Consider the following 12005-nt stretch of genomic DNA (forward strand, 5'->3'; position numbering starts at 1 on the left):
CTCACTTTTTAGTAGACACATGAGATTTTCCAAAGCACTTGTAACAACCAAGCTATCAACCATACCAACAATGCTACCACATACTACAAAGACTACCAAGTCTGGGAGAATATATAAATTCAGCACAGTACCCTTTGTATTTTCTAACAATTTGGAAGGCATAATCTCAGTTCCAAATTAAAGAGCAACATCTAGACATAGTATAAATCCAAGCAATGATAACAGTAACGAACTACACAATGCTAACCACAGAAATCCAGAGAGAAAAGTGAATATGGAATGATGGACCATGAGTAATGATCGATTTTCTGAGTAAAATGTTGCAACCATTGCAATGGGCAGTGCATCTTACAATGAATTTTACGAGTGTTGTTTGGCAAAGCAAGCTGGCAATAGTGGCCATTGTGCCAAAAATTACAGAAAAAATAATAATGCAGAACTTAAATATTGAGGATACACCAAGATGAAAATACAAAAAAAACTATATCTCATATTCTGCAAAACTTAGCAGGTACCCAACATACCCAGTGTTTAGTCAGTGTGGTTTCGGAACATGCCCATCAACAGCAAAATTTCTTGTTGCTGCTGGCAGTGCTAATCGTATGCCATCAAGTTCAGGACTTGCAATTACTTGGCAACCAAGGCGAGATCTGAAATAATGAGACCGGATTAGTTTAATCAGAGTAATAAATTTTGTAGAATTCACAAAGAAAATAATCATACGTTTCTGTAAGCCCAAACGCGAGGTCCAGCATATCGTTTTCTTCATCTTCAGGATCTTCCAATTTGTTATAGTAGTCGACATCCTGAATAGAACTTTCTCATCAAACTGCAGTTCGAACTATCTCAAGACTCTCAATACATTGAAAACTTAGAAGTGTATTTACAATTTCATACCGTTACAATCACATGACATGTAGAACATGCAAGAGATCCCTCACATGCTCCTGGTGATCAACAGAACAAGAAACAATTCAGATAATGTATCACAAACAAAATTAGCAAAATATTTACTTTTAAGTCATCACAGAACATAATTTAAAGAAAGTAGTAACGGAGTGCAGAATCAAAGAAACCGTAGACGTAGAATGATAGTGCTGAGGTGGCATGATATTGTATGTATACCTAATTTTGAACTTACATATCAACACAAGCTCCTTTAGTTAATAAAAACAGGTGATATTAAGTCCAAGGAATCACATGAAGCCAAGTAAGTCAAGCGTGGAAATACTGCCTATAGACAAAGCAAATGAGTAAAAAGTAGCATTGGAGAGGACCTTCAAGTTCTATGTCATTCTCATGAGCAGCTTCTAGCATTGACATGCCAATAGGAACATTAATAAGCTTTTCATCTCCATCCTTATCAACAAATGTCACAGATATCCTGCAAAGTAGATTCCAGTCATTGGTACAGCAGTGCCAAGGGTAGGAGAAAGTTAGGGGTGGCAAAAACTGAAACCGTACAAACCGTGTAAACCAGTTGGTGAGGTGCTAGTTCAATTTCTTTCAGACTCAAAACTAACTTCCAATCTAGTTAAAAAAATTAACTAGCCCAAACCGGCGAAACCAGTCAAACCATATTTGCCTACCCCTAGATAAAGTGATGCTCCCCCGTCCCCAAATACATGGCACATAAACTTAGTCAAAAAGTCAATGTTTTCTAAGTTTGACCAAATATATAGAAGGGAATATCAATAGCTACAATATTCAATAAATACTTTATGAAAAGATATCTTATGGTGGATCCATTAATATTGATTTTGGTATTGTAGATCTTCATATTTTTGTATAAATACTTGGTCAAACTCTAGAAATAATTGACTTTCTATACATGCCGTGTATTTGGGAACTGAGTGGGTATAAATTTCAGAGTTAAATGCATGCAAGACAATATTGAGCAGAAAAACGACCCAGGAGAAAATGGTATGGAATCCTGACTTCAAGAATAAGTTCCTATAATTGGTAAATGAAACATGTTATTGTACGCTCCAAACCAGAAATGACAGGACGATAAACTTATGTAAGATGTAAATTGAAACAGATAGACCTCAAAAGATCCTATGCATTGAAAAGGAGTCAAAATTGGTAAAATAAATTACAAGTTCCCTCACGTGTCCAGAAATCACCACTTCATTGTTTAATAAATCTCATGTCCTAGATTGTGGATATATTTCTTATACATACGAAATGGACACCTGCATGGGGCCTGCTTTAAACTTGAACAATAAGAAGGACCAAGTATGGTTTCAAGTATATGCACAAAGCATACTTGGTCACAACAGGAGGGCATACCAGCAGAAAGGGTCACCGGCCTTAGAAGGTGCAGCCATTCCTAATTGAGGGGATTATGATCCCAGATATCTTTACGTCTGGATTTTCAATTCTATGCTCAAGGTTGTTAATTTCCAACCTTAGGTTTGTAAGCCAGCTATATAATGTCTAGCCCTATTCTCACCAATCAATTAATATATTATAACAATTCCTAATGAAGGGGATAAGGATCCCAGCTATCTTTGAGTTCGGAATTCCCAGTTATCTTTCAGTTCGGGATTCCCAGTTATCTTTAAATCTCTGAAAAATTCCCAAGGTTGTTACGTTCCGTACTTAGGTTTGTAAATGGGGCTTATAATGCCTAGCCTTTTTCTTAGACTAATCATAGTGGGAGTAACTAAGGTAGTAACATAGAGCTACATGCATTGCCAACTAGGCAAATTGATGACATGGCATGACATTGAATGAAGAAAGAGATGGTTGTGGTAACTAGCTATGTTACCATAACATCACACTTTTCAATGTACTCCCTCTCTCACGGTTTATTAGGCGTGTGCGTACCCCTAGGTCGCAAATTTGATCAAGTTAGCATTAGTTATATGTTACAAAAATTATATCATTAGAAAGTTTAGATGTTCTATTTTCTAATGCTATAATTTTTGCATTATATAATTTAAATTATATAGGTCAAATTGACGACCTAGGGATACGGGGAAGACTAGTAAACTGAGACGGAGGGAGTAGAATGAGTCTACGAGCTAATTAATACACTCACCCATGATACTACATCTAAGTTACTATGCACTATGAAGGTAGTAACATAGGCTAGTGTCATATGCATGACACTAGTCGATGTTACTCCCCACTATGACTAGTCTTACCAACAAGCAATAATCTATCCCAATTACCTCTACCATGATTTTCAGCACTGCCTATGTTATGTAGCACACTAGTCCCATCAAGGGTGGTGCTGTATGTAAGCTGGCTATATGATGCCTGGACCTTTTCTTACCAATCAGGCAAGAAATTACAACGATTAGCTCTCCCTCAACCATGCCTCAGCGTAGCATTCCCTTCATGGGTGGTCTTATGTTGCAGATATGCAGCACCACATCCTCCAACATTCCACGGCTATCATCTTCCCTCTTCTAATCCTTCCACTGGGCACCCCTGATATCCACATTCTACAGGCTATGGAATAGTCACTCTGCAGCTTGGAGAAATGATTCCTTCATTTTTTTCTAAAGGATGACATCGCAAGGGGCTAGCGGTGAAAGAAACCATCAGCAACAAGCAGATAGGCCCAGCAACAGAGTCAGGTCCAGTGGTGACAGTAGAGTTACTAATCAGGCTGATGGCTTCTAGGTGGACAAACATTACACCATGCAGGTAGTTGCAGAAAGTTTCACAATCAATTTTGGAACAGGAAGGCCTCTCTAGTATTCAGCTGGGCACATCTACCAATTGGTTTAGCTTTTGCTTCATCTTGTAGTCAGCCTGTGTATCTGAGCTGTTGTCGCCTTGTCGGCCTTTGCATTACATACCTTCTGGTTTCCTCCCTAAACTTGGTTGTATGCTTTGCTTGTAATGAAGCAGGGGAAAGATCCATCTACTCCTATAAATTTTGGGGTTGGTGTTTGATGGCCCGTCTGCCATCCCACTTCCCCTCGAAAAGCTGACAAGTTTGGAAATATCCATGAAGATTGATGTGCCACATGATGATATGATTGGATATGTTTTCATTATTACTTTTGTAGCAATATAAGAATTAGCTAGTTTCACATGAATGGGATTATTTTCATTATTACTTCTGTACTAATCTCTCTCTGACCCTTTCCAGATTTAGTAACTTACCAAACATAGCTCACATTGATAATCTGTTTGAACTATGCCCATCAATGTTCACGCCCTTATATTGACGTACTCCTAAATTCCTAGTACCACTCCCTCCTAGTGATCTAACAGTCTATGTGTATCATTGTCAAACTGCATGTATCAATTGGTCACCACAACTGATAAGTATGGTTTGTTGTGTTGATTGCATAGAGCCAATGAGCCATTAGAAGGTCTCATAAACAACTGAGAAATCTATCCAGGCAACATAGGGTCGATTCCATGAGCTTTGGTTATTCTGAATTTGTGTACTCTAGATTAACAATTGTTATATTTGTTAATTTCAGCTCTGCAGCAGGACAAGATCAATGTTGTTTGTCTGATGGTGTATTCAGCATTTGATGGTAGAAACCTGATAAGATAAGCTAAGTAGCTAACATTGACATGCAATTATGCATGGTGGGTCAACGATACCCAAGAGATTGATGGCTTGTCAGATACTCAGATGTTAAACCCACAAGACTGATCTCATTGGATTTACTTTACAAATTGCATGCACGCCCTAGTTTTTTTTATGGTGTTGTTAGGTTGGTTCAGAGCTCAGTCCTCATATAGGATATAAACATAATGGATATAACCCGTAAACATGCAAAGACAACCATTGCATATTAATATTAATGTGACGGAATAGTTTATATTGCAAAACTGAAAGTATTGACCATACATGAGAAGATTTTAGTATTTTATTTATGCTACGCCCAACAGTAAGTCAGTAACAGCTGACTGGACAAGCATCAACAGAAGAAGAAAAAAACTTACTTAGCTTCCTGCTGCTCACTCCTGTCACTGGCGGTAGCATCTGTGGCGGAACATAAGGTATGATTACCCTGAAAAGAATTTCATGTGTTACCCCATATTTTAACTAAGTTCTTCCAGCTGCTCCACATCATACCTTTATTTTAAAAATCCATAAACAAATGTTAAGCGCGCACACACACACACACACACACATCCAGATCCATTAAGTATGTAAACTATGTTTATTGAAATTTTGAGTGAATTCCACTTTTTAGCCCTAGTAATACATTTCAACATTTGTGACACTAATTAACCCATCTAGTCAAAATTCTAATAGATTAGCCCTTTTAGAAACTTTGGACCGTATTTTTATGACGCACATCTATTGGGTGTGGTGTGAGGTGATGATTGAGATACAAAAATATCAACACGATAACAAGGAACGGAACACATTGACAAGAGAAGGTTGGAGGTGATAGTCGATGACGGCCTCCGAGCTTTACATATTTTGCCGCACCACATTAGCCTAACACGGTGGTCTTAACTAACAGAACATGCAAAATACTAAAATGCGGGTAAAGAACTTGTTCAAAGTTTCCTAGATAGGTATTTCAGTAGAATTCTCACTAAATAGGGTAACATGTGTCAGAAACCCTCAACTATAGGGTAAATTGTGGAATTCACTCTTACATTTTTCAATGATCAACAAGTTCTGGAGGTGGTCGGGCGTACGGTTAGGAATGCTTAAAGGCACAGCAATCGACAATTAAAGCAACAAGGGGAACTCTCTATATTGTACAGGTTTGCAATAAATGTAGACAAGTTCTCAACTCAGCATGAGGGGAGGAGGGAGGCTGACCACATAGTTCATACAAGATCCAATGGCTTCTTTCTGGTTCCATGAAGTTGCTGGATTTTGACCTGATAAAACGCTCAAAATAACTTAGTGAACATAGAGAAAGAAAAGACTGTCAAATTGAACTGACAAACACCATGGTTTTAAAGGCGTCGCCTTAGGGACGCCTAAGCGTCCAAGCGCTCCCCCTCCGCCTTACAAAAACGTCCGCCTTAGGCGCCTAGGCGTCCAAAGCATCCGCCTAGGCGTCGCCTAAGCGTCGGCCCTTCGCCTTAGGACGCCTTGGCGCCTTTAAAACCATGACAAACACACCAATCTAAGGAACGGGTGCTCTAGAAATTGACTTAAAAACACTAGTAGAAAATATCAAAGAGCAAACAAAGGGTATTTAACTTAGGAAGCACTTCCAAATGAATAATCCAAATGAACTTTGATACCAGAGTGTCTAGTCTAGTCAAACAAACCAGAGTTTACTACTGTGTGGGCATTGGTATTATCAGACATTAGATTGAGATCCAAGAATAACTATATGCATTTCTGTCTAAATGCGGATCTATAAACATTAAACAGGGACAGCTTGAATACTAGGAATCAGCTAAAAAAGTTTGACAAACATTTTTTTCCTCACTATCAAAATATGGAAAACTGAGCAAGCCAATCCAACTTGCATGCTTGCAAGTAGTATCGCATAATCAAGGTGAGCAGTGAGACACCGCATCGATTCTCTTGACAATGAGTTAGGAAGCAACTCTCCAGCAGATACTTTCCGAATTTCTAAACAGAGAGCAACTTTCCTAGAAAAAAAAGATACAAACACCGACCAAGTAGTGCCTCCTTGTCAACTACCAGAGGTAGGGTTACCTCTGCATAACCGAACAGCAGGAAATGAATGTACCACAATCGGATGTGTATCCCTCTATGCTATTCCTAATTCATCAAAGCACCTCGTATTTTGCTCCCAGAAGTTGATCAACTAACCATCAGCATATCCCCACAAACACACACTCAAAACGTTCATCCGGGCCCTAGCATGCTCAGCTGAACGCAAATTTGACAGGGCACCCAAGGTTCTCATCTCACCAGGATAGAGCACCGCACACGCCGGAAGCCCTCGAATTGTAACCGAGACAGCCGAATAATAACACAGCAGTAAATGAAATCGCACAGTCGCGGGGCGACGGTGGGGAGGGAACGAGGGATCACCTAGCCTGGCCAGGCTCGCTGCTTGGACGCCGAGGCGGGAGATCCTCGACAGCATCTTTCACCTCACCGGCCGGACAAAACCGTGACGGCGGCGGCAGATTGGGGGAGGAAAGAGGAGGACGACGAATTCGGCTTCGCTTGAGGATGAAAGCGGGGAGCGCGGGCCGTGCGGGTGGGCTCCTATCATGCGGAGTTTGTGGTTGGGCCATTCCTCTTTGCCCTATCGGCCCAAAACTCTGAAGCTGGAATCTGAAACTGAACCTGGAAATACGGCGCTCTTATGAACGAAACTGATGATGAAAAAAAAGGTTAGTGATAATAAACCAAGCAGGAGCACGAAGAATGAGAAAAAAATGGAGATGCGGGGAATCGAACCCCGTGCCTCTCGCATGCGAAGCGAGCGCTCTACCATATGAGCTACATCCCCAACTTGATGGTTTTGAGATCCAAAGATTAATGTTTAGTAACTGCACACAGCCAGCCTGAACGGATGAGAAGCGGTAGTTTCTGTACCAAATGAGAGCGCGCATACCTGGTGAAAAAGCGCAAGTGATGAAATTTCACCGCGTCGATTCAACCAGAGCCCTCTATGCATCATGGAATCGTTGCTTCTTTCTATCCCCATATATAGATTTCCTACATTTGGTACTGTGAATGCATAACGGACTATATTGACTAATTGTTGTTTCTCTCTAGAGAAGAGAACTTACTAGCAGGGCCGGTCCTGAGATTTTTGGGGCCCGGGGCGGAATTAGAATTTAAGGCCCTATAGCCAATAAAACTTCAGGAATTTTTATTGCGGGCACACCGTACAAAGGCGTGACCTAATCTAGATCGTCGAACTTTGGAATAAAAAGATGTGATTTCTGAATTCCTGCCAGCACCTCACAACTTTTTATTCGGTCACGTAAATTGTTGCCACGATTTATGGCCTAAAGCTTATATTGTACAAGAAATAGCCGTGGACGCGGTGCAGTCTCCTCTCGCTTCTCTGCGTGGAATCATCCTCCGTCATTCTAATCCAAAAAGTGTCGAACAAAGCATACCCCACGAAGAAAAATTAGACATAAAGTATACTAGCAAACGATCAAACATCAACGTGCCTGACTCAAAGAAAATGTCTCGATTGGATGCTACATTTCCTGGATCAATCTATTGGCCAGGATCTATGAGTCTATCGCACCGGCCCCATTCAATTAATCCATTTATAGTTAATAACTAAGAATAGAAAGTCCAAACTAACCGAAGGAGAGAAAAACCCAAGTAAGCCTAAGGAAAAAAGGCCCGTCTTGCAGCCCACTAGGAAACAATAACGTTTCGTTGTCTTCTTCCTCCAATCGTACCAAAGGAACTGCCGTTCGCTCCGATGGCGCCGCCACACATCAGCTGCATCTCTTTTCCTACATGCATAAACCTTAGAGAAAGTTGTTTTTTGGGACCCCTCTAACTCGGGGGCCCGGGGCGGCCGCCCCGCTCGCCCCCCCTCAGGGCCGGGCCTGCTTACTAGATGTTGTTTCTTCAGTTGTGTTTCTTAAAGCGTGGTTCAAAGTGATTTAACCTTCTCTAGTTGCGTGTTTCTACTTCGAAGGCATGACATGCCCGTCCTCCCCTGTACACATAGAAGCTCTATCAGAATCGCGTCGGATACAATTTTTTACATTTGATTTTTTGGCTTTGAAATTGCGTTTAGGAGGCGCAGTTGGAAATGGACACTCTAACCGGGACACCACGCCGGCGATATTTTCTAAGGGCTTGTTTGAATCATAGTATTCATATAGTAATTATGTAAGATTTAGATTTTATAGGATTTTTTCTGTACTAGTTGTTTGATTCATAGGAACATACTTTATAGGAACTAATCCTATAGAAATCTTATAGTGCAAATGTTAAAAAAATAAAACATTCAACTCATCTTCCCATAGATTTCAGCTAACCATGATATCTCAGTTATATGCTTTTCTTATTTCTGTAAAAAAATATACTATAAATTAAAGGAGCCCTACAAAAATCATTCCAACGTTTTTTGCATTGTTTGGAGCCGGGGGAGATGCTTTTTCGAGCAGCACCGAATCCAACCACGATCGCTCCATCAGCACTTCATTTTCTGAGTAGTAATATAATCACCGGAACAGATGGCCCTATCCCCTGCCCCTCACATGCCGGCAGCACGGAGACGACGCTGCCGGGGCCCAGAGGCTAATCGGGGAGGCCACGACGTGACGGTAGGCGAGGAGACAGGTTCGAGAAACGCGGGCAGGTGGCGCGCCGTTGAGCCGCCGGCGCAGCACACGATAGCCGTGCACGGACAGCACGGCGTCCTCCGGCTCCACACCATTTGTGTGCACGCGGCCATGCCGGCACCACTGACTGCGCCCGCCGTCGCCACGGCGAGCGCGCCAGGCTGTGTGCTCCGAGCTCCGTGCCGATCAGGCGGCCGGCCGGCGCGATGCGCGTGCAGTGATACAGAGATGGCGCGCGGTGCAATAGCGAATCGAGCTATGCCAATCGCCAACGGCAGCGTCAGAACTCGCGGTCGTGGAGCACCTACCCCTGTTGTTTTCCTGCGAAATGTTCACCGGAGTGGCGGCGACGGGCGATAAATATCCCAGCATTGAGAATGACTGGATGAGGTGTGCTGTGGCTGGCGTCGATATCGGCAGCAGGTCCTTGTGATCTGTCAAACATCAACAGCCCCTATCCTCTTTGACCTTAACCGTTCAGAGAAGACTAGGCACAGTGACAACATTGAATTTTCAGATAACCTTCACATCGGTCTGACCGGGAATCTGGTCGAGCAAATTATTGGTGCCATTCTCAGATCTCTGCAGCACCAGACTAAAAAAACAGCAATAAGAGTACCCACTGTCTGGCGGGAGATTCAGAACACAGTAACTGATAAGACTGCTCATAGTGAGAGTAACATAGCTAGTAACATCACACATCTCAAGGTATTTTGGTGACATGACATGCGAATAAATGAAAAAAGAGAGTGATGTGGTAACTAGCTATGTTACCATAACATCACACACTCCAAGGCAAAATGAGTCTACAACATAATAAATGACACAATGCATGTCACCATATATAAGTTAGTACTACCCACTATGAAGGTAGTAACCTAGACTAATAACATGGCATATGTTACTAGTCTAGGTTACTCCCCACTATGAGCAGCCTAAGGCATTGGAAATTCAGAACAGTTATAAAGCCGATAATAGCTGACAGTAATCAAAGCAGTATCTCACAAGAGATTCAGAAGACATTATTTATTTAGCCATGCATTATTGCAGAAGTATTTTACACTGCATGCATTAGCAGGACATATGGTGCTGTCCGCCTTATACAGAAAGCAGAGGAGAGCCGGGCTGCTACAGGTCTTCACCATCAGCCAGCTCCATCCCCTCTCGCTACTAGCCTACCAGGTAAGATTACACCCACAGTACACATCACAACTTACATCGGTCTCGATCATCCGCTTCAGGCCGTCATCGTCTCCGGTTGCCTAGTACGAACACTTCCTCGATCTACACGGCGGCGCTTCATTTGCTACAAAACCAGCGGCCCTCTCGCGTAGCGGTTTACAACGGAAGTACATAAGTGACCATGTACATACATATATACGTACTGGGACAAAGCTGTAAAGAGAACGAGGTCCTGTGTTCCGTCCAACTTCCAGATCTTGCGGCTGCGTCTCTCGTTGCGCGCGTGTACGTGCAGTTCCCGTCTCGGTGGAGCTGCTTCGGCTCAGTTAGCGGTCGAGCGAGCTGATGACCACCCTGCCGAGATCGATACATCGTCAAGAATCAGATCGGAGACTCTGCTAGCGAGTGTTGGTTGGATCATCTAGTTATCCGTGAAGTACGGTACTCCAGAGTAGTTACTGCTTAGGGGAACGTACCAGTCGTAGACGGTGGGGCTTCGCGGCGTGCCGGGGCTGCTGGCGACGTCCGTGCCGTCGGCGGCCATCCTGCCTTTCCGGCGGAACTTGCTCCAGCCCTCTCCCCTGGGTGTCGTTGCTGCAGTTACAACAGTACATCGATGTTATATTATCATGCCATGCGCATCACGCATCGTACGTAATCTAGAGGCAAGAAAACGATGGAGGCTAAGTTAGGGGCAAATTTAGGCGAGGTACCTGTGCCGCCGAAGGGGGAGTCCGGGACGCTGGCAGGGGACGACGGCGCGGAGCCGGACTCGCTGCGCGGCGACGTCACGGACAGGGCCGGCGGGCGGAGGATGGTGATGCTACGCGTCACCGCCGGCGCCGCCGCCACGGAGCCCGCGGCACCGGACGCCGCGGTGGTGGAGGACGGCGAGAAGGAGGCGTACTTGCGGAGCTTGCCGAGGCCGTGGTCCGGCCGCGGCCCGGCCACCGTGTCGTCCCACAGCTGGTCGAGAAGTCCCATGGAGGAGCTAAACCTGCGCGCGTTTGACGTACGTACGTAATCTGCGTTTAATGATCAAAGTATAGCTTCTCATCCTCTCTTTCTCTCGTTCGTTCTTGTTTCGCTAGTTCTTGGCGCAGGCAGAGATGAACAGAAGAGAAAGATGGGGATTGATGATTACCTTGGTATCGAAGCTTGTGTGTTTGTGTGCCGGGCGCAGTGTGTCCTCTTCTTCTTCCTTCTTTGTTGGAGGGAGCCGGGTGGATTTATAGGCGAGTTCCGGCGAAGGGTGGGGAGAGGACGTAGGCGAGATATTTGGAGGGATCGTGTAATTCTGGATCTCCCTCGTTCTGTTTCCGGGCTCCGACTTCCGCGGTCGGCTCGGCTCGTGCGGTCGAGCGTAGCCTACACAGTTGTAGGCATCCAAAATTAGGAACCGGATAGGATCATCAGTCCGGTATGGGCGCGGATAAATTGGCAGTGTGGTGTTATTTTCGGAATCTTGGCGGTAAAATGGATAATGAGTCAAACTAACCGGATAGCGTTTATGTTGTCGAAGGAAGTTTTTTTTTTTTTTGCAAATGAGATGAAGCTTTTATTCATCAAACAAAATGGTTACAATCCTTTTCCACGATACTAGCTAGGAGCTAAGTTGACCC

The 12005-nt window shown here is 43.6% G+C and overlaps 2 protein-coding genes and 1 non-coding gene across 4 annotated transcripts; all 3 read right to left on the bottom strand.

The window, feature by feature from the left end:
• Window positions 1-280: 280 nt before the first annotated feature.
• LOC124653381 (2Fe-2S ferredoxin-like) lies at window positions 281-7085 on the bottom strand. The gene is made up of 7 exons (XM_047192446.1): window positions 6962-7085; window positions 5762-5823; window positions 4924-4991; window positions 1278-1384; window positions 898-947; window positions 724-806; window positions 281-650 (listed from the first exon to the last, which is right to left on the bottom strand). The coding sequence occupies exons 1-7, from the start codon at window positions 7014-7016 to the stop codon at window positions 536-538; spliced, it is 540 nt and encodes a 179-aa protein (XP_047048402.1). The 5' UTR covers window positions 7017-7085; the 3' UTR covers window positions 281-535.
• Window positions 7086-7315: 230 nt separating this feature from the next.
• TRNAA-CGC lies at window positions 7316-7388 on the bottom strand. Its single transcript has one exon. It is a non-coding gene; the product is annotated as a tRNA-Ala (tRNA).
• Window positions 7389-10210: 2822 nt separating this feature from the next.
• LOC124652338 (dormancy-associated protein homolog 3-like) lies at window positions 10211-11642 on the bottom strand. 2 transcript variants are annotated; one of them, XM_047191359.1, is made up of 4 exons: window positions 11528-11642; window positions 11097-11380; window positions 10860-10977; window positions 10211-10737 (listed from the first exon to the last, which is right to left on the bottom strand). In XM_047191359.1, exons 2-4 carry the CDS (start codon window positions 11365-11367, stop codon window positions 10710-10712), a joined length of 417 nt encoding a protein of 138 aa, XP_047047315.1. In that variant the 5' UTR covers window positions 11368-11380; window positions 11528-11642; the 3' UTR covers window positions 10211-10709. The 2 variants fall into 2 exon arrangements, with proteins under 2 accessions (XP_047047315.1, XP_047047316.1); XM_047191360.1 differs by having other exon boundaries at window positions 11097-11408; window positions 11528-11589.
• Between the last annotated feature and the right edge of the window lie 363 nt (window positions 11643-12005).

This window comes from Lolium rigidum, chromosome 5, assembly GCF_022539505.1.
Source record: "Lolium rigidum isolate FL_2022 chromosome 5, APGP_CSIRO_Lrig_0.1, whole genome shotgun sequence".
Lineage (NCBI taxonomy): Eukaryota > Viridiplantae > Streptophyta > Magnoliopsida > Poales > Poaceae > Lolium > Lolium rigidum.